At 34.7% G+C, this 25,227-nt stretch overlaps 1 protein-coding gene across 1 annotated transcript; it reads left to right on the forward strand.

Moving 5' to 3' along the window:
- The first annotated feature begins 1,939 nt into the window (after positions 1 to 1,939).
- LOC132115623 (polycystin-1-like protein 1) lies at positions 1,940 to 25,096 on the forward strand. The gene is made up of 54 exons (XM_059524039.1): positions 1,940 to 2,252; positions 2,373 to 2,475; positions 3,384 to 3,532; positions 4,288 to 4,446; positions 4,527 to 4,724; positions 4,831 to 4,999; positions 5,207 to 5,446; positions 5,640 to 5,772; positions 5,873 to 6,076; positions 6,530 to 6,711; positions 6,788 to 6,991; positions 7,125 to 7,288; positions 7,548 to 7,958; positions 8,611 to 8,685; positions 8,800 to 8,865; positions 8,966 to 9,139; positions 9,231 to 9,308; positions 9,426 to 9,568; positions 9,654 to 9,774; positions 9,868 to 9,991; positions 10,080 to 10,272; positions 10,754 to 10,810; positions 10,994 to 11,212; positions 12,010 to 12,255; positions 12,332 to 12,448; positions 12,537 to 12,688; positions 12,766 to 12,866; positions 13,898 to 14,093; positions 14,309 to 14,392; positions 14,485 to 14,692; positions 14,772 to 14,878; positions 14,989 to 15,205; positions 16,360 to 16,533; positions 16,654 to 16,773; positions 16,919 to 16,989; positions 17,028 to 17,172; positions 17,279 to 17,435; positions 18,188 to 18,320; positions 18,433 to 18,517; positions 18,628 to 18,789; positions 18,886 to 19,004; positions 19,092 to 19,205; positions 19,282 to 19,405; positions 19,503 to 19,586; positions 19,704 to 19,834; positions 19,931 to 20,165; positions 20,484 to 20,585; positions 20,720 to 20,860; positions 22,416 to 22,550; positions 22,660 to 22,872; positions 23,039 to 23,200; positions 23,300 to 23,467; positions 24,129 to 24,211; positions 24,317 to 25,096. Exons 1-54 carry the CDS (start codon positions 2,168 to 2,170, stop codon positions 24,714 to 24,716), a joined length of 8,337 nt encoding a protein of 2,778 aa, XP_059380022.1. The 5' UTR covers positions 1,940 to 2,167; the 3' UTR covers positions 24,717 to 25,096.
- Positions 25,097 to 25,227: the final 131 nt, after the last annotated feature.

A 25,227-nucleotide genomic window follows, 5' to 3' on the forward strand; every position in this document is an offset into this window, starting at 1 on the left:
CTTGGTGTGCACCAGATTGCAAGCTGTTCTGCGCAGATTCAGCGAAAACGGACGACAGAAGTTTTCCTCCCGCCTCTTTATATGCTATTTGAGTCTGTCCAAGATATGGATGTCCTCCGATTTTTTATTTTATTTATTGTTTAAATGGTAGGCTATTTAATAGCAAAGGATTCAAAGTTAATCTGCTTTTAAATCTTGAAGGCCTTTTTGGGCCTCTTGAAACGCAACGCACATTCACACCCCTTAAATAAAGCCAATATTAAACTTAACTGTCAAACGAATATATATCCTAATGTATCCTATAGTTATGAAACATGTAACCAATGCTCCATAAAGTTTCTGCCTTATAGCTAATTTTGTTTTCCTAAAATGTAAAGAACGCGCTCAGCTCTTTTTTTTTTTTTTTTGTTCAACGACAGTTGTCATTTTATATTTGGTTGTTTTTTAACGTTTGAAAACATTGCTTTCTACCATGTTTAGTTTTTATTATTTATTTTTAAATTAACTTATGAATTTGTATTAACTTATAATATTTAACATATATTTAAATTAAATTGCCACACGTTTTAATTATTTTTTTAAAGTTTTATTTGTATTTTTTTAAATTAACATATTTACAATATTAATTTACCTTATATAAACATTATTGTAAGGTGAATAACTTAACTGCACACAATAAGCATTGAATGAGTAGGTATATTTAATTAGAAATAGGAAATTAATTGGAACAACAAAAGAAGAGTTCATAAACAAATGGCTTATCTTTGCCGAGTTGTTCATTTGTCGTAATCTACCATCTGTACACAAGTAAACAAGGGTGCGCGCTCCTCTCCGCCCGAGCTGGCACCCAAACAGCCCAAATCTACATCTTCTTTAGTGTGTTCTAGCCTATAGCACAAGGAAAAGCTGGTTGTATTCAACCCCGTCATCCACTGTGCCCCTGGGCGTCAATGGTCCACTTCAGCTCTCATTCATCACTGTGGAACATATACGAATCTCCCAGAGCTGATGTTTAAAGTGGCAGGGTCTGTTTTCTCTGTGGGATGGAGCCGTTGGCTTGATCAGCACTTGTGGTCCTGTTGTGGGTCACTAATGTGTTCATGCCTCACCTATAAATGTCTGTCTCACTAATCCTGACAAGGTCCATCTCGGAAAACGTCACTGGCATGTGATCAGTCAGAGTTTGTTAGCAGGCTCTACACACACACAGGCATCCATGCTATCACCTGAGATTTTCTCACATCCTCTGTCTTAACAAGAACGCATTAAGCTACGGAAACAGTCAGGGTTTTCTCTATGAAACAGACCACAAAGCATGAATACAAAATGTAATCTTATAATGCATAACGCCATCCAAGTAGACTATTTTACCAATTGCTGTGGATTTAGAGAAGTATGCTGCATTTTGTTGATAAGCTAATGTGTCGTAGTGTTTCGAATACTATCTCCATCAGTTTCTAATGACTATATGCATGGACATAGGCTATATGTTTTGGAGTATTTTGGAATATTTAATTAGTGGTTTGTTTTGTTGTCTTCTTTCTATTCGGTTTCCTGTTTGAATACAGTCTCGAAATGTGTCATACAGGCGTTGTTTATCCTGTGTGAAACTTGCAGTCATTGTTCTTTGCACGAGTTAAAAGTCGTCCAATTTGCAGTTTGAAGGTGTAAAGCGTAGGATACTTGTGAAAACCCTTACAGGACTTTTATACAGCAAATCAAAGTTAGAAAACTATGCTATGGGAACTTAATAGTCTGCACTCGGCACACAAACAGAGGATTTTAACAAAAACTGTTAAATTGATTCGTGATTAAGGTCCAGCAATCATAATGACTTCTCAATAGAAGTAGCCTATAATTGCACTTATTACTTTCTGATGTCTAATACGAGTCGACCAGAATGTTTAAGAATAAAAATAAAAATAAAAAAGAAAATGAAAGAAAAAAACTATAATGGCATAGGATACAGTCATAGATAGGCCTACAATACAACAATTTTTTGTTGTTGTTGCCGTATTGATTCTTGACTGAACTCATATGAATACAATCAATCGTTTGGAAATGCAGCTGTCAATCAAGAAGTCACGCCTCCTGTTCACCTGTTCACTTGCGACTACAGACAAAGAAATCATTCGCACTAGTGACGAGAGACATTCAGATTGTTACGATGTTTCTTTTATGTCGGTTTGTATTTTGTTTCATTTCGTCACTCATTTTTGCTGTCAGACTTGTCAAGGGAAACTCAGGATATGGTATGTAGCAACTCTGAAACAGCACGTCACAAATAAGGCCTTGTTAAAATCCTTTTGAGAAATATAAATAATTTCGGTAAACCTTAAGGTTTGTGTAAAATATCAGGAAACTTTTTACAGCTGTTCAGTGGTACTTTGGATTCAGCAACTATAGCTCACTGGACTTCCTCCAATGTCAGGAAACTGAGCTTCCGTTATGTTCCAAGCTGTGTTTCAGTGAAGGGTAAGAGCTTATTTTTCTACTACATTTTTATCTGCACCACAAATGAAATTACACTGTAAAATATTTTGTGAGGTTACCTAAAACTGTGAATAATAAAACTATGAAATATTGTACATCTAAATAATATACGAATAGATTTTTCTATTCAAGTCAAAAACATATGATTTCATATGGCTAAGTATTTGTACTTTTCACAAAAATAAAAAATGGAAGTGCAGACAATATAACAGCTCAATACAATTACTCAGTTTTCACAATTAAATTAAACAAAGATCATTATAAACTATAAAATAAAACAGAAATATTAAAAAAGAAAGAAAAAAAACCCTACAATCTAAAAATCTAAAATGCTTGCATGCTTTTAAAATACAATAAATTATTACATTAAATTTAAAGATGGAAGTAAAATGTCCTGTGTAATGGGCATTCATTATTAGCTACAATTTTATCTCCCTTGTTACTGAACATGCAACAATAAATTTATTCCCTTGTATATTGTGAAGATGATTTCTTGAAATGTTATTTGATAAGTCATATGTCTGTCAAGTCAAGAATACTATTATCTTTTTATTTTTAAATAACAGTGAAAGAATTTAAGGCAAAACTATAATCAATAAGTAAACAGTCACTGTGGGGTGATATTCCTCTCTCTTTCACTAGTTTAACACAAAGATATTCCAGATAGTTTTATTTTCACAATCTAGTTTCGACCATCCAAGAAAAAAAATATTCTCGGGACAATGTTTTCAATGCATGTCAGCATGAGTTTACCATACAGATTTATGCATACTTTTTGATTATGCATTTGTGAGTTTAACTGCTCACTCATTGATTCAAGACCTGCAGATAAGTTTCTGTGTTTGAATATTTTGTATTGAGAAGAAGGTCTGGTTTTTATTTGCCTACAGATGCTTCTCCTCTGAGTATGTCCCTTCTGGGAATGAGACGGGCTGCTTGGCAGTGCACAGCAGCAGAGGGCCTTCTGTTCATGATGCCACTGTTGCTGCTTTGACTGACAGGGTGCAGATTGGGAAGCCCCTCCTCCTGGAAGTCTCAGGTTATTGTCAGCCTTGCCATAGCAACCCTTGTGTAATGTAACTGGCTTGTAATTTGATTGGGTTTTTAACTAAATGTATTTAATTGAATTGGACATTAAAGGCGCTTATGAAAAACAAATGGAAATATAAATATAATGCAATATATTAAATAATACATTTTCATATAATTACAAAATTTGCTTAGATTTTTAAGTATACTGCAATATATACATGGATCATGTATGGCTATATATTGATACACATATAATTATATATCAATGAAGCCAGTAAAGAACCCAACTTTTATCTTACTTTTTCATAGTCACACATTTCTAATATGAAAATATGTATAGTAGTATAGAGGATTTTTTTAAAACTGAAAACAAATTTACATTTCTTGTTAAAGTCTTGACAACAGTGTGTGTGTGTGTGTAATATGATGTATTGAATATGCACATAGATATTAAATCTATTAATACACACAGTACCATTTTAAAACCATATGTACGTCTAAAGTGTATTATTGAATATAAAATTACATACATTAAGTCATATATTAAGTCAATATATTGCTACATTTTTCATTATTATATATTATTTTTATTTAATATATTGTAATATATAAACACAATACATTAATCTTATATTTTCAATGTACATAAATTTTTTTGATTGTTAATATATGAGGGATATATATTTTACAATATCCTTTTCTCAAAACATTATATATGGCTAATCAATGCAATGTGATCCCTTGTATATGTTCTTGTTCCAGGCAAACTAAATCTGAGCAAAGAAAACTTTTCTATGGATTTCATAACATTTCGAGGGAACTCTGGTCGTCAGGGTCTGCATAATATATCTGTTATGGCCAACGGATACCTCACCTGCTACATAGATGTGATATTACATGCTGCTGGAGTGTACTATTTAAGTATGTTTAGCTTCAAAACAACAAATATACAGGAAGAATAAAACCGCTTTTGTGACCACCATATGTCTTTGTATTTTTAGATGTGACCATGACGAACAGTATCTACACTCATTCTGCCAGCTGGAAGATTAGAGCGTGTCCCTTCGGGACTGAGTACTTGAATCTCATGTTGCCCAAGAGAGATCAGGATATCCCATCTTGTGCACCCCTGCCCACAGATGCAGAGGACAAGCAGCAGGGTAAAGCCTCAACAGAATCCATAGACAGTCACAAGCAAGGTGTGAGGTCCCATGCATTCATAAAGAAAAGCTACTCAGCTGTACAAACTTACTGTATCATCGCTTTTTATACTTTTCTGCTCTGTATGTGTGCTGTGTTTTCCAGCTGTTTGGATCTTTTCTGACAAACGGGCATATGCATCAGAAACCGACATTCAATTCGTAGCAGTAACAGAAGAGCCCGATCCTCTAGACCTTCATTGGAAATTTGGGGATGGAGCAGAAATAAAAACAACATCCAGGATCTACAAAAAGAGATATCGCTTACCAGACATGTACTTTTTCATACTTACTTTTCACAAACTTCATACAGATGAAATATAATGTTTTACTGAATCAATATTTACATATTTAGATTACATTTTTTATTTATCATTTAGTATAATCTAAGTTTGACTGTGTACTCACTGATACAAGTTTTTAGAGTTTTATATTTAGAGACATGTCTGTTTATTTATTTATTTTCCTGTCTGTATTTGCAGATACAGTGTCACTGTCAGCGTGTCTAATGGTCTCACATCCATCAGCTCAGATGTTTATCCGGTGGTGATTCAGAGAGCTGTGCAGCCCAACAGGCTTCTGTATAGTCCCTCAGTTTTATCAAACAGCCCTGTGAACTTCACCTGCCGGATCAGCACAGGGACTGATGTCTCGTACAGCTGGAATTTTGGCGATGGAACAGAACGAGATGGATCAAGCACTGAGCGTCATGTCTACAACAGGTATTCTCCTGGCTGCATTGTTTACAAATTATTTATCATTCGTTGTTTTTTTTTATTAGTTTTTTTATATATATATATACATTTGTAAGTAATTTCCACCAAAATCTTGTCCTCAGCCATAATTGTTGGTCACTTATGAATCTGAATGTTTATTTATTTATTTTTTTTTATGTTTTTTTTATTTATTGTATAGAGCTGGAGAATACATAGTAGAAGTTATTATGTCCAACCTGGTGAGCTCAGCCTCTTTAACAGGACACATCTTTGTCGTTGAAGAATTATGTCAGCCTCCTCCTGTGAAAAATATGGGCCCAAATAAAATACAGGTACAAGTTGTCTATATGCTACAACTATACTCTGGAGACACCATTAACAAAAATGTATCTATGTACTGTATATAAGTCGCTTTTGCTTGCATACTTTCAGGTGTGGCGGTATCAAACTATCCATCTTGCTGTAACGTTTGAAGCACAGATTCAGTGCAATGTTTCCAGAGGCCTGCTGTATAGATGGACTATATATGATATGAGCGGACGACAACTGCTCTTCCCACACATAGACAGGGGACAGCAGTATATTGATCTTCCAAAATACCTCCTTCATTATGGAACATATAAAGCTATAGCAAAGGTAATGTCTTTTTGTCACTTCACTGTTTTGATTGCTCTGTCAGATAATCTAAAAAGTACCTGATATGGTAACATTATATATATATATATATATATATATATATATATATATTATTTTTATTTATTTATTTATTTTTTTTCAAAAGCATTTATTTGCTATTTTATTTGAAATATCTTTTGATCAATTTAATGCATCTTTACTGAATAAAAATATAAATTTCTTTAAAATCTTACTGACTCACTAACAACTACAGTATATATCCAAATGTATTCCAAAATATATTTTTATGTTATTAAAAAAAATAATAACCTTGGGTTGCATCACAACATTAATTTCAAGAGTCAGATTAGATAGCTGGTTAAGATATCTGCTTACTTACATTTTCAGCCTAACTGCTCTACATTTTAATAGACATATTTACATGAGGAAATTCTAACACAAGTTTTATTTAAGGTCCAAGTAAGCGGTAGTGTGGTGTACAGCAACTACAGTGTCTTAATTGAAGTGGTGCGCAGTCCTCCTGTCAGTGTCATCAGCGAAGCCACAAATATTTTCATCAATCGTCAGAGCCGCACCATCGTCACTCTTGATGGACGAAAATCACATGACCCAGATTACCCTAATAATACTATAAGGTACAACAGTGTTTGTTCATTGATCCATTCTGTCATTTTGACTTAAATCACATCTGTTTTCTTGTTTCTGTTTTAGTTACAGCTGGTCGTGCAAGCCAGTAAACACAGAAGAGAGCAGCTGTTTCAACAGGAACATTGTGACCACTTCAGCAGTACTGACATTTCCCACTCTTTCCTTGAAACCTGATTTTGACCTGCTTAAATTTACTCTCACCGTGTACAGTGGCCATCGATCTTCATCGTCTGAGATGTTCATCACTGTAACATCAAAACCTGTCAGGTGGGATTTAAGTGGATCACTAAAATTACATGGTTTTAAGAAATACACAACATGCAATCGACACAATATAGTGGCGCAAAGTATATCGTATATCACATGTTTAATAAAGAAATATTTTTTTTATTCTCTGCAGCAACATTCATATGTCTTGTAAACATTTCCGTGAAAATTCAGTGAACTGGAATGAGCAGTTTTCTGTTTCTGCTCTCTGTGATGCTTGTGGTTTTAATGCAAAAGATGTGACCTATTACTGGAAACTTTACCTGGTTAATTCCTCAAGCAAAGCTGTACCAGAAAGTAAGTACACAGCCATACAGAAATACACCTTTACTGGCACTGATGGTTCCATTTAGAACATTTAACATCCCTAGAACCTAAAACCTTTCAATTGATCTTATAAGGGAAACATTATCTTTTCTTTTCTGCAATCACCCTGAAAACACCTTTTTGGAATATTTATTTTTCAGAAAGCAAACATCTAATATTTACCAAGTCAGTTGTTTAGTTTGTGCTTTTGGATCAATTAGAAATGGATTGCTCTTGCTCTTTCTCTCAGTTCCCTTCTGCAGCAGTATGGATCTCGGTTTGCCCTCCAAAATGGAGGAGAGCTTACATTTCTCCCAGCCTGCTGTGACACCCTACACTCCAGCCCATTTTACTGAGCCTTCCATTCCAGTATCTCTGGCTCCTTATCTTTTATCTGATGAAATTGACCTTACAGCCCAGGTTTCACAAGATACTCAGACTTCAATAATACATAAAAAACACCATGATATTAGTGTAGACACTCTGATTGAAAACCCCAGCACAAACACGAACCCCCATGCAGCATCTCCGACTATCATATCTTCACACCTCCCCTTCCTTCCGTCCTTCCCTGGGGAAACAGAGTCCTCTGGGAGTCAGTGGGAGTATCAAGGGTCTTTCCCAGCCTCAGATAAGGTGTCACTGACTGATATGACCTCAGGTAAGATTCTGTGGTGAGTGACTTACTGACTTAGTCAGAATCATGTGAATTAATAAATTATGTAACAGTTTTAAAACTCGAATAGGATTAACTATAATAATAAAGCTTTTGTCTTTATGTTTAAAACAATTTTAGCTCTGTACAGCATTGATGGTTAATGAGGTTTTCGATTAAAATATGAGTTTAGACGCCCCCTGGTGGTTGCTGTTTCTAGAAATATGGGAAGAACACAGCTGAAGGGCAAAATGCAAATTGTGGAGGAAAATATATTTTAGATATATCAATGAGAGCATTATGTCAACCTTATAATAATAATAATAATAATAATAATAATAATAATTTTAGTCAGTTATAATCTTGCAGCTCCCGGATTGCAATAAAATAAAAGCAAAACATAAAATTAATTTTTTGAATTGAATTAAAACAAATTCTTTAATTTTAAAGTGAAATCTTTGTTGTGTAACTATTATTACTGTTGTTTTTAATATGTCAGTATAGTTTTTATAAGTTTTAGTTTATTTAGTTGAAGTTATTTTTAGTTAAATTAGAAATGCTGCTTTGGTAACTAGCTGAAATAAAAGAAGTTTAAAGCAATTGAAATAAAGTCTAATAATAACAAATAAAATACTAACTTTGTGAGCTACATTTGCAGATTTTCATACTGAGGACATGATTTACACAGACGTTTATCAGGAGTCGATATCAGGCGATCATCTCTCCCTACCAGGTATTTCACATTCAAGTAAACACCTCCTGACTATATATTCAGAAAAGAAACAAACAAACAGTAGGCTATACTGAATAAGCATGTCGCTCATTAAATTTCTGGTGCTGTTTATAGAGTATGATTACTATAATTTTGGAATTGAAGAGGCTGATCCTGGTGTCCCAGTTGGCAGACCTACTGGTACATATTTATATGTTCTCCATAAAAAAAAAAACAATAAGGATCTAATTACTAATGCTGTAGTGGATTTAACTGTGTCTTGTGTGTGTGTGTGTGCAAGGGACCAATTCATTGGGCTTTAGTTGGAACGTATCATTCCCTCACTCTTATGACGATGAGGGTGATAATCTGGTGGACCCCAGCCTGCATGACCCGGTGCTGTCTGAGAAGACCCTGCTAGATCTGCACAGACAGCTCATTCATCCCTCTGTGTTTGAGTCTTACTCTCTCACAGGTACATCTCCCGAGACTGAATTACATAAACATTCCTAATCACTCATTTTACATACAGACCCTTAAAAACCTTTCCGTCTCTTTCCATTTAGGATTATCCTCTCCAGTTGTCACATTTAAACCCTTCATGCTTAAACCAAAGAGTCTTTATTTGCTTGAAGTGTCTGCAAGTGAGTTTTGGAAATGCAAAATCCTAATCCAATTCACAAATGAAAATTACCAACAAATAAATAAGACATGAAGTTTTTTGTGCTTAATGCTATTTGCACTTTTTCCCTCCTTGTCAGTTTCCGAACAGCGGCTGCAAGGGAAAAGCCAGCTGTTCTTCCAAACTCAAGTTGTTCCTGAAGGAATGAGCTGCCAAGTGCAGCCCAACACAGGCTATGAAATTCACACATACTTCAGCATCTTCTGCTCCTCTGGAAGAGAGGTCTACATTTTTTCTTATGCTCATTTCATTCATATTTTCCATGTTCTTTAATCTGATCTTGATGTAATTGTGTTTCCGTGTTCAGGATCTCTTGTATGAATACAGTTTTAGTGTGGGCAAAAGTCCCAGGACACTCCTTTACGAAGGCAGGGATTTCCAACATTACTTTAGTCTTCCCAGTGGAGATCCTAATGATGATTACAAAGGTACAACGATTTGACAATGAAGCAGACTTGATTGTGATCTCACACGAACAAGCTATATCTTATCACAGAAATCCTCTTCTTTTTTCCCCACAGTCACGATCTTTATAGAAATAAAGAACAGATTTGGAGCGATGACCGAACCATGTCCTGTGAAAGTGACTGTTCTTCCAAGCTTCCAGAGAAACTCATCTTCTCAGCTCACTCCTGATCAAGAGCTGTGAGGACACAATGGAATAAAGCAGGAAATAAATTCTCACGTCTTTGTCTGATGTGTTTAATGGACTTTTATTCTTTTTTTTTTCCAGGTACATGTATGGAGTGGGTAACCTAACGGGTCTGAGTAAGATCGGAAGCAGCAGAGACATCATCAACTACATCTCTCTTTTGATAGCGGTGCTGAACCGCTTGAGTCTGGACACAGATTCTTCTGTTGAGCTTCTGACGCTCACACGCACTTCCATCATTACAGCAGCCTGTCAGCTGCCCAGCACTGAGCAGGTCTTAAACAGACAAAGCAACTGTATTTTAAATTTATGAAAACAATATTTAAAAAGACTTTTAACCATGTATTATTTTAGCATATTTGATATTTATTATAATTTTTGCTGATATTTTGAATCAGGATTTTGAATTTTGTTTTCACTTTTTCAACTTTTTAGTTATTATTTTGTGTGATTTGTCTTTTATTTTTATTTTTTTAAAAGTTAAAAAATATTTCTATATAGTTTTATTTATTAGTTTTATTCGTTTATTTAGTTTGAGCTTATTTAGTACTAATTTAGTACAAGTGAAACTAAACAAAAATGAGAAATGTTGTCTTGGCAGCTAGCTGACAGTGAAGTGTTTTACATATATAAAATAATATATATTATATTTTTTTTTAGTTAAAGTTTATTTTCTGAGTTTAGGATTAAATTTTTTTAAAATGGTTTTAGTAACTGTAATAACCCATAGTAATTTTATTGTTTATTTTTTTTAGGGAATTTTATATGAAATAATTTACAGGCTTACCGATCTGATAAGAGTCTCTAGTCAAGTAAGTATAACCCAGAATGTTATGGAATATTTTATATATATATATATATATATATATATATATATATATATATATATATATATATATATATATATATAAAAACTTACATTTAATTTCAGTTTCAGTTTGTAAAGTTTCATACATTTTGCTCATTATTTTCCCTCTATCTTATATCTGATTTAGGTGACATTTTACAGTGCCAAACAAGTAATTCAGCATGTTGAGGACATCTCATCCCTCTCACGTGAGTCCAAGCCTCCAGCAGGCCATATTCTGGACCCTGGGATGGTGCAAGCACTGGTAACTCTCCTGTCTGCTGTGCTGGAGGCTCCAGTGCTCTCTTCCAGACCAGGACACCAACTCACAAACAAAGTGCTCTACACTATCACTGATTTTGTACTGGTAAGAGAAGCATCCCTTATGTTTTGTTGATATGTTAGTTTACAAAATCACATGAAATGAACATGCCCTGCTGATATCTTTTCTGTTAGAGAAGTTAAAATCAGCAGAAAGGTTTTATTAATGAAGTCCTTCAGATTGTCCAGATCACAATGCATCTCGTGATCAGTTTATTTCTGCATTATATTTGCTGAATAAAATTCAATGCTTGTTTTTTTAGTTTTATTTTACAATGTAATTTTGGGATGCGGATTTCAAAAATAGTGTTGTATTCTAGCATCATTTTTTTCTATTCGCCAACCATTTGTAAGTTGAAGTCTTGTATTATTCCTTAATCACCAGAAAAGCTGATTCATATCTTCCACTGAGCCAGGTTACAACTATTTGTTTAATTCCTAACCCAGTTTTTATGAATGATTCTGAAGACATTATTTTATGCCTGCTTCTGATTAAAATGTTAGAATTATGGCCAGTGACAGAAGAAAACGCAAACATGAACCAGACATTTTCTGCTACATCTGTGGGTATCATACAAGCAAAAAGTGACAGAATATTACACATTTAGTGAGAAAAAGCTTATTCATGAACCTGTTCTTTCATTAAACCGAATATTTTAACATATTTTTCTACTCCTTTGCAGATTATAAATTCAGTGATACATTTTAAATACTCCCTTTTGACATTTAAATAAACTTTTGTTAATGTATTTTAGTCTTATTTGAGATATTGCAGTCTTATTTTGATATAAACAGATGCCTCCTGACATTCTGTGCTATTAAACGTGTACATTTTGATCGTAGGAGTGTTTGCTGTCCAGCAATGTCTGGCAGTACAACGTGAACACCACGTTCATGGAAGTGTTAGTCTGGAAGGATGAGCGGTCTCATTCTGTGGTGAAAACATTTGGCCTCACTGCGTTCCACTTCACTGACTTTCTGGAGATGCAATTTCAGCAATGGAGCAGAAACAGCCAGCACAAGCCCTGCGTCATCACCTGGCTCACAGTGTACAGGCAGAGCCCATACCGCTGGTCCAGACACGTGCAGGTACACTAGAAATGCATGGCTGAGTTTGAAAAAACATGTGGAGCAAATTACATTCTAATTTAATGCAACATTACAGCTCAGTGGAGAGACGGCAGAAATCCGGCTCTACAACTGCACCACCAGGAAGGAAATCAAAGTCCGACATCTATCCACACCAGTTAAGATTGAATTTCAGAGGAAAGAGGAGACCAATGTAGATACTTTCTACTGCTTGATCGCTATTGATGTTGAGTTGTTTTCCTCTATTTGTTTACCCTGATTTGTTTTTATCTTTGCTCCAGCAGAGTCCACACACACGGTTCACTCTTCTGTGCGGTCAGGTGAACTCTCATCAGTTCAACATCACGTCACCGAGCCTTCAGAGAGCGCTTCAGGTCACTGTGCAGTTTAACAGGCCGGCTGAACGCCCCTTTCCCATTCTGTTGCTTCTCAGGTGGACACCGCTGCATTTCTGTGATGGTCTTCAGTGTTTTAGTCATCCTGAATATTAACCATAACATCTTTTTACAGGATGTATGAGCAGCCAACACCTAATCTATACAACAAACAGAACATATATCTCTGGAAAGGACAGACGGCTCGCATCTTCCTCCCTCAATCCTATTTACATGGTTTGGTGAAATATTTTAGTCCATGCATTGTTTCCCCATACATTCAAACATTTTACAAAAATGAAAATAAAACATGATATAAAGTACTAAATAACACACACACACACACACACACACAGATATATATATATATATATATGCACAGACTCATTTTTTATATATAATACTAACATAATGATAGACATAAAATAAAGATAAATATTAATAAATTATAAATGTGTCTAAAATATATAATATATTTTATATTAATTAACATTTTATTTTATAGTATTAGTGCATTATATTAAATATAAATATATATAATTTAATTCTATATAAATATCCTTTTTTATATTCTTATAATGAAATATGAACCTAATTTTTTTAGCATCATCTTTAAGATTTTATATATGATACTATAGTGTAATATCATTATTATAATAATGATAGATATAAAGATAGAGATATTAATATGAATTTATATATAATATATATAATAATGTTTATATTAATTAACATAACATATTTTAATTTATAGTGTTAGTAGAATATATTATTTAAATATAAGTATATAATTGAATTATTTATAAATATACTTTTTATTTTTTTTATCATGAAATATGAACCTCATTAATTCTTTTATCAACATCATCATCGTTTTTAAGATTTTATATTTTGGTCCTCACTATTATCTAATAATTATACATAATGTAACATATAAACCAAAAGCTGAAGCCTTAGCTTATTTTACCATAATTATTTTTTTTATATAATATGCGTCACTTCCATGACTAAATTTAATCTGTACAAAAGATACCAAAATAACAGTTACTTAAGATAAAATTTCTTTGGACCTTTATGCACAACCTAAAATTACATCTAATTAATATAATTGTTTAACATACTTCATATTCAGATGATTTATTTTGAGTTCTATATATTCGTTAATCATGTTATTTTTACACATTGTTTAACTTAAGTTAAATTTTGTTTAAAATTGTGTTTAAAAATGTTTCAATTGTTACTAATTAATTTCACCTCTTTATCTCCAGCTGCTGGTTCTGTGTACCTGAGGCTTCTCAATGCAGACTACAGTAAAAGTCCTAGCAACAAGTACATCGCCAGAGCTGTGAACTACACACTTCGCATCGAGTCTGTGGAGTGTTTGTCCTGGGATGGTGTGAAAGAGTGGAAGTCCAGTGGCTGTTTTCCTCATAGTGGGGTTTCCGCAGACAAGATCTACTGCAGGTACAGATTTACACAATAAACGCTCCACCTAGTGGTAAAACATAGTGATTTTTTTTTTTTTATCTTGTATGGTTACCTCAAATGTTTTAGTAATTGCTTCAGGGTCTTGCATATTGAAATGAATTCTTAATATAATCAATAATTTGCTCTGACACCATGCACTAATAAAAAACACTAAAACCCCCCCCCCCCCCCCCCCAACTTTTTTTTTTTAGTTGCAACCACCTGGCATCATTTGCAGTATCACATGAGAACATCATGAGCAGCTTAAACTCTGCAGATATTTCACAGTTTATCCAGTACACCTGCAATGCCTCTCTCCACATTTATCAAATTTTAATATGGTTGCTTTCCAACGCACACTTACAGATATTGTCTTCTTTCCTCACAGCTCTGAAACCAACTACACACTGATCATTTTTTCCGTAATATCCCTGGCTCTCTATGTGGTGGTGTTGGTCATCTGTAGGAAGGCTGATGTTTCCATACAAAAAATGACAGACTCATTTCTGCTACCAGAAAACAATCCCTCAGACCGCTTTCTTTATGCAGTCACCATAGACACAGGACTGAGATCTAGAACTAGAATGACAGCAAAGGTATTAATCAGAGTCACAGGAAATGAGAATGAAAGTGAAATCGTTATGAATTTCTGAATCTTTGTTTATACATTGGCAGGTCCATATAGTTCTGTATGGAGATAAAGGTGTCTCTCAGACCAGGGAACTCAGCAGCTCTGACTCCAAACTCTTTACATGCAACTCAAGGAATACCTTTATTCTCAGGTAAATGCTCATTTCACACATTTAGCATTTTTGAGGCAGCCCAGTCAACTGTTAACTGATGTGTTACATATTAAACTATAATTTCTCATAATTAAACCTTTATCATTCAGTTCCCCAGAGAGTCTGGGTCGAGTATGGAAGCTGCATCTTTGGCATGATAATGGAGGTTCATCTCCCAGCTGGTATCTGAGGCATGTGGTGGTCAAAGACCTGGTGCAGGGGTCCTGCTGGTTCTTCCTGGGCCAGTGTTGGCTGGCAGTGGATGAGGGAGATGGAAGGGTGGAGAGGAGTTTAGTTGCTTCTGAAAACAGTCTGACATTTAAACAGGTGAACACTTATGTTGTTAGTGATTTACAGCTGGTTGAATATGGCTGTAGATTTGTGTCTGTGCAGTGTCTTTAAAGGGATAGTTCACCCAAAAAGAAAAATTCTGTCATCATTTACTCACCCTCATGTCATTCCAAACCTGCATGCATTTCATTCTTCTGCTGAACACAGAAAATATTTTAAAGAATGTTGATAACATTTTCGGTTTCCATTTTCTTCCACTGTATTTTTTTCTCCATATATGGAACTGAATCTGTTTAGTTAGCATTCTTCAATACATATTTATATATATATTTGTTTGTGTGTGTTCTGCAGAACAACGAAAGTCAGGTTTGGAAAACCATAAGAGAGATTAATAACAGAATACATTTTTTTCTAGGACAAAGTCTAAGACAAATCTTTTTAATTTGACAACAGTGCTCAATTTTAATTTAAAATGTATTTAAATAACACTCTTTAAAAATGTTTTTATCGCTATTTGTTACAACAACATGTTTTCTTATCCATTCAGTAATGATTTCTGCCATTTTTTTGTTACATTTCTTAACGTTTCACCTAACAATTGTTAAAAAATTAATACAATTGTTTCATATATTTCGTATGCAATTCATTTTGACTTGTATATTTGCTTAGCACTTATTTTGTTAGAACAACATTTTGGTTTATTTATCCATTTAATAATAATTTCTGCCATTTTTTTAAAAGCTGTATTTTTGGAACTTTTTTTTTACTTAAATATTGCTTAAGGCAGTAATTCAACTTTCAGAAAACTGAGCTTTGGCATCAAAGGAATAAATTACATTTTAAAATATATTAAAATACAACACAGTTAAAATTTAATTTAGTAATTTTTAACAAATATTTATTCTTATATTTTATTTATATCTATATTTTATGGTATTTTGATCGTATATCTACGGCTTGCTGTTGCCTCTTCTTCTATTTCTTTTTTATAGCCTGTTCTTAAAATATTAAGGTAGAAAAAACTTCAAGGTTTAAAAGATTTTAATTGCATTCCCTAATGGCCTGCACAATACAAAAACACAGAGATTAATGAATGATGTAGTATGTCATGCATAATTTTTTTCTTTCAATATGACTGTTATACAATTTAACACAAACATCTTGTTTTTCCTTATATGTATCTGCAAAAGTTCCTGTATTTGAAACTCACAGAATACCTGAAGGACTTTCACCCGTGGCTGTCTGTGTACAGTCGTCCGTCTTTCAGCTCTCACACACACACTCAGCGTTGGAGTGTGTGCTTGCTGCTCCTGCAGGGCTACATGTGTGTGAGCGCAGTGCTTGTAAATCTTTTGGAAGAACAGGTGTTCAACACTGAAATCAATACATGCCAAAAAATACTGTTGTGATTTTGTTGCTTTTATGTTCATTTGCACAATATTGAAACATGTCTTTGTTGTTTTCTGCTCTACAACAACGGGCAGTGTTTTGCAGAGATGGGGCTTATTGATGTTTCACCCGTTTCCATGGTAACAGGCCTGTGCAGTGCTCTGGCTGTGCTGCCGGTGGGGGGTCTGGTGTCCCTGGTGTTTCGTGTCAGTAAGGTCAGAATTCCCAGGCTGCCTGAAACCTTGCTACATAGTTAAATGTTAAATGTACTGCATGCATTCATTCAGACAACTTGTATTTATTATGTATGATATATTTAGTTATTGTACCTATATATTACTGTTATTTAATCTGTTTTAGACCACATTCAGTAGTGTGTCCGGAGAGCAGTATAAGGTCAAGGTGCCTGACGTCTACTCTGTAGAAGGCATGTTTTTATGCATTTTCCTCTTTTGTTATCATGTGTCAGTCTACTCATTATTCAAAACACTTTCTATTGGTTTGTCTGTTTCACAGATCACTACGATGCACTTCTGATAAATGATTGTGCACCGTATTTGTCCTGGAATACAGTTTCCCAATGGACTCAAGGATCACGGAAAACAGAGTACAAGGTATAATGTACAGCTCAGTTAAATATGCTTCCTTTATATGCTCATTTAAATAAGCCTGACATTGAAATGATTTCAGTAAAGACAGTGCAAATGGTGTGTTGCTCAGGATTGGGAAACCTCAGATTCAGTGTCTGTGTCAAAACTGCAAGAGGACCCTGATGCCATCTTAGAGATTGTAGAAGACCCCATGTCTGACGTCAACAGCAGATCACATGACAAATGCAAATGGAAGACGTCTGATCTGAAATCACACACCTCTGCAGGTTTGTAAACCCATTAGTTAATTTTTTTTAAGCAATTATAATTATTGTAATATAATTGTTTATTTAGTTAACAATAACAATATGTTTGTTTAAATTAAGTTTGTGGTCAGTAAGATTTTCATTTAAAGAAATAGATATTAACAGTAAAGACGATTTCCACAAAGATATAAAGCAGAACAGCTGTTGTTTAACTTTTAAATGTTTCTTGAGCACATAGTCAGCAAATTAGAATGATTTCTGAAGGATCATGTTACACTGAAGGAATAAATTACATTTTAAAATACATTAATATAGCAAACCATATTACTGCTTTTACAGTGAACACAAGATACTTCAGTATCACTTCAGGTTCCATTTATCATCAGTTAGCTTTATTACTAAAGAAAAACTAAGAATGAAAAATACTTTTAAATCATTTATACATCATATTAAAATATAAAATATATATAATAACAAATAAAATAAAACATTGCAAATGCTCATATTATTTAACGGGCCGAAGCTAACATGAACCGACAATGAACAGTTTAATAAATACATTTTAAAAAATTATAAATACTGTAACAATTGTATTGCTCATTCTTAGTTAATTTAACTAATTTTTACAAATGGGACCTTGTTGTATAATGAGAATTATTTTAAGCAAATTAAAAACCTTACTGACCCTAAGCTCCTGGACTGAAGTGTATGGAAAATGATTATTTATGAAAAAATTTTAAAATCTCTTTTCTATGATCTATGGCTTTTTTCAGGCATCCTAGAGAACCGGCAGGTTTGTGGTGGTAGAATCCAAAGTCTTCAATCCTGGTGTTATTATGTGGGCTGGAGCCTCTGCTTGTCTCTTTCTCTGATGTGCTTCATCATCACAGGAACTCTTGGAGTAAAGTGAGTGATCTTTTTGTTAGTACTATATTCTGTTGCAGCTTGAATATTACTCAAGCACAATATTTGTTTCCCAAATATATGAAAATTAGGATTTAAATTTGTTACCCTACAGGTTCGACAGAACAAAGACTCTTCTTTGGGCTTATTCTGTGTTCTTTTCTCTTGTCTGCTGTGGCTTTGTACTGCATCCAGCAATGGTAAATCATCTTGATCCCACACACAGATCCGTATGGTTTCAGTTTAATATTTAGCCCATCTTAAAATAAAAACAAAAGCTTACATATGCTCATTTTATTTCCTCATACAGATCCTCATAACTGCTATCGCAGTGTCTCTGCTGCTTCGAAAGAAGCCAGACTGGTTCCACGGTCTAAGTGTAAAAGAGCCTGTCACTGAATTATTGAGACACAAGCACCAAAAACTTGAGAATGTCTTTGTTAGCAAATACCAGCAGTCCCATTTTGAAAAGGTAAAATCATTTCTATCACAGTGATTCATCTACATCAGAGAAGTTAAGAAACCTGGAATCAAGTTTGCATCTATTGTGCATGATGTTGATGTGCAGATGCTCGCTGCCCGTCAGAGAGCCAGGTATTTGCGTCTGGTGCAGCCACCAAATTCAAGAGAGTTGAAGTGTGTGAGAGGCCAGATGAAGAAACAGACTCTCCTTCACAAAACCGCAAGGTCTTATTATGTGATCAGCCTCAGTTCTTACTTTTTTCTTATAACCTTTTACATTTGACTGTCAAAATTACATTTTTGCTTCAACAGGGATTTGACGTTTCACCTAATCATGCTGTTGACCGTTCTGTTCGTGACCTATGGAAAGTCTGACAATGACAACAAGTACCATTTGAATCAAGCTATTAAATCTCATTTCACAAAGTAAATACCAGATGTTCTTAAATAACACGAACCTATATTATTACTACAATTGCTAACAATATTTTCCTATAAACAGGAGTCTGCAAAATTCATTTCACTCCATCCAAAAACTTGACGATTGGTGGAACTGGACAACCACCACTTTCCTTGAGAGATTATATGACAGTGCCATCTGCCATGATAAAAGAGTAGAAAATGAAGTACATTTTGAATGATCTAGTTGACATCTGTTGCTATTTTAAACGAGATCTAAGTGACTTTGCAAAGGATATTGCTTACTATGTGTTTCTTTAACAGACAGGAGATTTCAGCAGTCCCTTTTCTCTAATTGGGAGTCCAGTTATAAAAAAGATCAAGAGCACATATAACTCGTCATGCCAGGTAAATCATCAACACTGACTGTTCTACAGTAATAAAAATAATTTCTTGTGAAGACACTGTATTCACACACACACACAACACTTTTGACAGGCTAATATTTCTTTTCTCAATGCACAGATCTTGAATTTGTTTGGCGAAAACAATATGAAATGCTCTGATAACCAGTCTGTGGAAAAGAGACACTCACTTTGTGGGAAACTTGGGTGTTATGAGGGCGAAAGTGTGAGTGTGAGCCTTGGAAGAACAAGGTCAGATAAACCGCTGATTAATCTGATGTATCCAATATTATGTATCTTATATTATGTGCAAAATATAAAGAATATGTGTTGCACTGCTAAAAATAGGTCCAAAGCAAACAAGTCAATTAAAAAGCTTCTGGATACTGGCTGGATGACTCCTTTCACCCAAATTGTGATGGTCCAGTTTATCTTGTACAATGGGCCCAGTAACCTCTTCACGGCAGTCACTATTCTAGTAGAGCAAACCTCAACAGGAGCTCTGATGCCCTCGGCAAGCACACAGTCCACTAGACTCTACCATTTCCCAGCTGCCCTTGACTACAGTGTTATGACGTGTGAGGTGAGCATCTTATTACAGTCCAGACACATGTATCATCACGCATGACAGCACAGTAGCTGAGCTGATAACATTAAAGGGGTAGTTAACCCAAAAATTCTGTCATTTACTCTCCCTCATGTTCTTCCAAACTTGTATGCATTTGTTTCATCTGTTGAACACAAAAGAAGATAAGTTCATGAATGTTGGGAACCAAAGAGTTGATGTAGCCATTGACTTATTTTTCAAGATTTGTATCTATATTTATTTACATATGTTTAAATGTATTATATTGCAAATATATTTAACTTCTTTTTCCTCTCTGTGTCTTCTTACATCTAGCTTCTTTTCCTTTTGTGCATCCTGCTTCATATGTATCGGCAAATATATGTTATGACTCAAAGAGAATGGCTTTACTGGAGAAATCTTTGGAGCTGGCTTGAGGTAACATTGCACTCTTTCTAGACATACCGGTAGCCTACATTTATACACTGCTATGTTTTATTAGTAAGGAAATGTAATCTGGTTTACTGTATTTTACATTATTTGAATACATTTTTATTTATTTCTTTACATAGGTGACCGTGTTCATCTGCAGTCTTTTGCGGTTTATCTGCTCTGTGTACATCTTTATGCTAAAAACAGAGAAGATTGATTTCCTGCAGAAGGAGAATTTTGAATTACCTGTTGATCTAAGCCCCATCTTCTTTTGTGAGCAGGTAGGACAATGTAGTTTAGTTCATTGACATTATTTGGATTGGATTTTCTATCATCCTCCCTTTATATATATATATATATATATACACTCACCTAAAGGATTATTAGGAAAACCATACTAATACTGTGTTTGACCCCCTTTTGCCTTCAGAACTGCCTTAATTCTACGTGCCATTGATTCAACAAGGTGCTGAAAGCATTCTATAGAAATGTTGGCCCATATTGATAGGATAGCATCTTGCAGTTGATGGAGATTTGTGGGATGCACATCCAGGGCTACGAAGCTCCCATTCCACCACATCCCAAAGATGCTCTATTGAGTTGAGATCTGGTGACTGTGGGGGCCATTTTAGTACAGTGAACTCATTGTCATGTTCAAGAAACCAATTTGAAATGATTCGAGCTTTGTGACATGGTGCATTATCCTGCTGGAAGTAGCCATCAGAGGATGGGTACATGGTGGTCATAAAGGGATGGACATGGTCAGAAACAATGCTCAGGTAGGCCATGGCATTTAAACGATGCCCAATTGGCACTAAGGGGCCTAAAGTGTGCCAAGAAAACATCCCCCACACCATTACACCACCACCAGCCTGCACAGTGATAACAAGGCATGATGGATCCATGTTGTCATTCTGTTTACGCCAAATTCTGACTCTACCATCTGAATGTCTCAACAGAAATCGAGACTCATCAGAACAGGCAACATTTTTCCAGTCTTCCACTGTCCAATTTTGGTGACCTCTTGCAAATTGTAGCCTCTTTTTTTCTATTTGTAGTGGAGATGAGTGGTACCCAGTGGGGTCTTCTGCTGTTGTAGCCCATCCGCCTCAAGGTTGTGTGTGTTGTGGCTTCACAAATGCTTTGCTGCATAACTCGGTTGTAATGAGTGGTTATTTCAGTCAAAGTTGCTCTTCTATCAGTTTGAATCAGTCGACCCATTCTCCTCTGACCTCTAGCATCAACAAAGCATTTTTGCCCACAGGACTGCCGCATACTGGATGTTTTTCCCTTTTCACACCATTCTTTGTAAACCCTAGAAATGGTTGTGAGTGAAAATCCCAGTAACTGAGCAGATTGTGAAATACTCAGACCTGCCCGTCTGGCACCAACAACCATGCCATGCTCAAAATTGCTTAAATCACCTTTATTTCCCATTCTGACATTCAGTTTGGAGTTCAGGAGATTGTCTTGACCAGGACCACACCCCTAAATGCATTGAAGAAACTGCCATGTGATTGGTTGATTAGATAATTGCATTAATGAGAAATTGAACGGGTATTCCTAATAATCCTTTAGGTGAGTATATATATATATATATATGTGTATATGTATGTGTGTGTATGTATATATATATATATATATAATATATATATATATATATATATATATATATATATATATATATATATATATATATATATGTATGACATGTAAATGTCAATGTGTAAATTAACATTTCAGGAGTTCAAAAATTTACAAATATAAAAGTAAAAATTTGTTCAGACTTCCTGCCTGCTTTCTGAATTTAAAATCATGAACGTATTTCTTCAACAGCTTTCTCAATCTCTCCTTGGGGTTGTGGTAAATTTGCTTCTACTGAAATCTGTGTCTTTTCTACGGCTAAACAAAACAATGGCAGCAGCTGTGTGTACTTGGAAGCTGATCTTCTCCAACCTGCTTTGGATACTGGTAGCCTATTGATTTACATAACATCTATGTAATATGTTGAAATCAGTGCAGCCCATTAATGTAACCAAAGGGTACTTCCATTAAATGACGTATCTTTATTTCTATTTAGGCACCTGGTATTATTGTCGCAGTGGCCCTCTCCGGTCTCCGTAACTTGATCTTTCATTCATTCCAGTTTAACAGTATCACTAAATCTGCTCATTTGCTCTTCACTCGTTTCTTTTGCATGAGACACTTTGGTGACCTTTACATCCAATCCCAAGTCCCAACAACAGTTTATTTTGGATCTATATTCTGCACTATGATTCCATTTAATGCTACGGTATGTATTGGAATATCATAATATTAATGAATAGTGTATTTTTGAGTGCAGTTACTGTATATCTCATATATAGTTTAAAGTGTAACTTTTATTAATGAAAAAGGGGATATTAAAACTATACCTTCTAGACTGGATGACATGATTAATCTCTTTTGATTTTTTTCAGGTAATTGCCACCCTTACCTTTTTTGTGAAACAAAGAAAGAAAACTAAAAAAAGGAAACATTTACTGACTGTCTTTGAGCTGATGTCTTATGTCAAAGACAAGGCTTTACTCATTATTGGCAAAGCCAGTCACAAGTCAATTAACCATCATGTCCACGCTAATGTAAGTAGTCTGTAATCATTTAGACAGATTACATATAGAAATACTCTTGACTGCATCATTTGTATTCATTTAAGGACAAATCTGCTTTTGTTTTCACAGAGGGTTTACTTAGCAGAGTTTGAGGATGTCATGGAAGAACTGTTGTTTCATCTCTACACTATGTCAGACAGTCTCCACAACACCCTGCCAGCAAAAGAAAATCTATTTGAAACCCAGACTAATTTCTCTGTGCCGCTTTCTGGGCATGTTTATAGTTCAGACTCAGAGGTGATTGTTTCCCTTTTGCACAGAACTCAAGTTATTCAAGCTGTACTGTACAAGCACACATTTATGCAACTTATGCATGTATTTTGCTATATTTATACAGTATTTGAAATGTATCTGAATAATAGTCAGTATTAGTAATGATGTCTGAAGCACCAGTGATAAAAGTGAAAAAGGTTATCTAATAAAATGTATATTATATTAAAAGAATAGTTCACCCAAAATGAAAACTTGTTTGAAAATGTACTCCCTCTCAAGCCAACCAAGATGTAGTTCAGTTTGTTTCTTCATCATAATAGATTTGGAGTAATTTAGCATTACATCACTTGATCACCAATGGATCCTCTGCCGTGAATGGGTGCCATCAGGATAAGTGTCCAAACGGCTGATAAAAACATCACAATAATCCATAAGTAAACCACATGCCATTTGCCAAGTCTATCTATTAATAGCTTGTGAAGTGAAAAAAATACAAGGCATTTTACCTTTAAGCCATTGGTGCTGGACAAAGTTTCTCCAAATCTGTTCAGATAAAAAAAAACTGATCTATATCTTGGATGGCCTGAAGGTGAGTACATTTTCAACAAAATGTTCCTTTAATGTCTATTAATTTTCTTTCATTGTATGTATAATTGCAACAATTGCATATACATGTTTTGTTTAGAGTGTACTTTTTGATGGAATGGGGAAGAAACACTTAGGATACCTAGATATCAGCAGTGCCTCGTATAGGGAAAACACTCACAGGTAGACTTGTTTTCTATGTCAAATTTCAAATACAGTAGAGTTGAGATGCAATATGAATGAATGTGAAAGTCTTTCACTTTAATGTGCTATTTGTTTTACTTAAAGATCACCACTTGAACACAGAATGTCTCAGTACTTACAAAGCAGAGGAAGAACGCAGGAGGAGAGTTTCAGAAACTCCCTCAAAGATCCGATCAGAGAGTCAGAAGGGACTGGACAGGCCCAAGTTCTTTCTTCAAACAAGCAGACCCATTGTGCTCCTGCTGAATGGAAGGACAAAGTGTACATTAAATCATCAATGTTGCCTGATCCAAGCAGGTTGGCAGATGAGCATAATTTTGCTATCAATACACAGATCATGAGTCAAAAGATGAGAAGGCACACTCTTCTAACCTCATCAGCTTGCAAAGTGAACCTGGGTCATCATACAGCACATGGCAAGCGAGCTGGAGAGTCACATGTGTTTACTACATCTTCCATTGAGGGAATGGACAATTCTGTATGAGGGCAAGCAATTATTCCAGGGTTCATTGAACAATGTATGTAATACAAACATACTGTTTCATTCCAGAAGAGAATTAGATTTTCAAGCCACATTCCCTCTGGTGTTGGGTTTTTAGAATGGTCCTTAACATTACTTTAAAAACCTATTTGATCTGATTAAATAATCTCAGACGTGATATTTAATTAGCATGAAGTTACTAAAATATTAATAGGACATGTCTTAACATGCTTGACAAATTACTTTTTTTTATATATAGCAGTTTCAAAATACTCATTTGGGGTATTATTTGCGTTTGTGTGAAAATGTATGAGGTTGGCCCCTTCTGTTATTTTGCAACTAAAAATTAAATATTCCTTTGCCAAAAACTATTTTAATAAATAAAACTTGTATATATCTACAGCTTTTTCCTATTTGCCATACTACTTCACCCATGCTTTCATAATGCAGGTACGTGTGAATGTCATATCTTAATCTATTAACCACTGAAAAAAAAACTTCAATCGTAAAAGCA

The sequence above is a fragment of the Carassius carassius genome, chromosome 35 (assembly GCF_963082965.1).
Source record: "Carassius carassius chromosome 35, fCarCar2.1, whole genome shotgun sequence".
Lineage (NCBI taxonomy): Eukaryota > Metazoa > Chordata > Actinopteri > Cypriniformes > Cyprinidae > Carassius > Carassius carassius.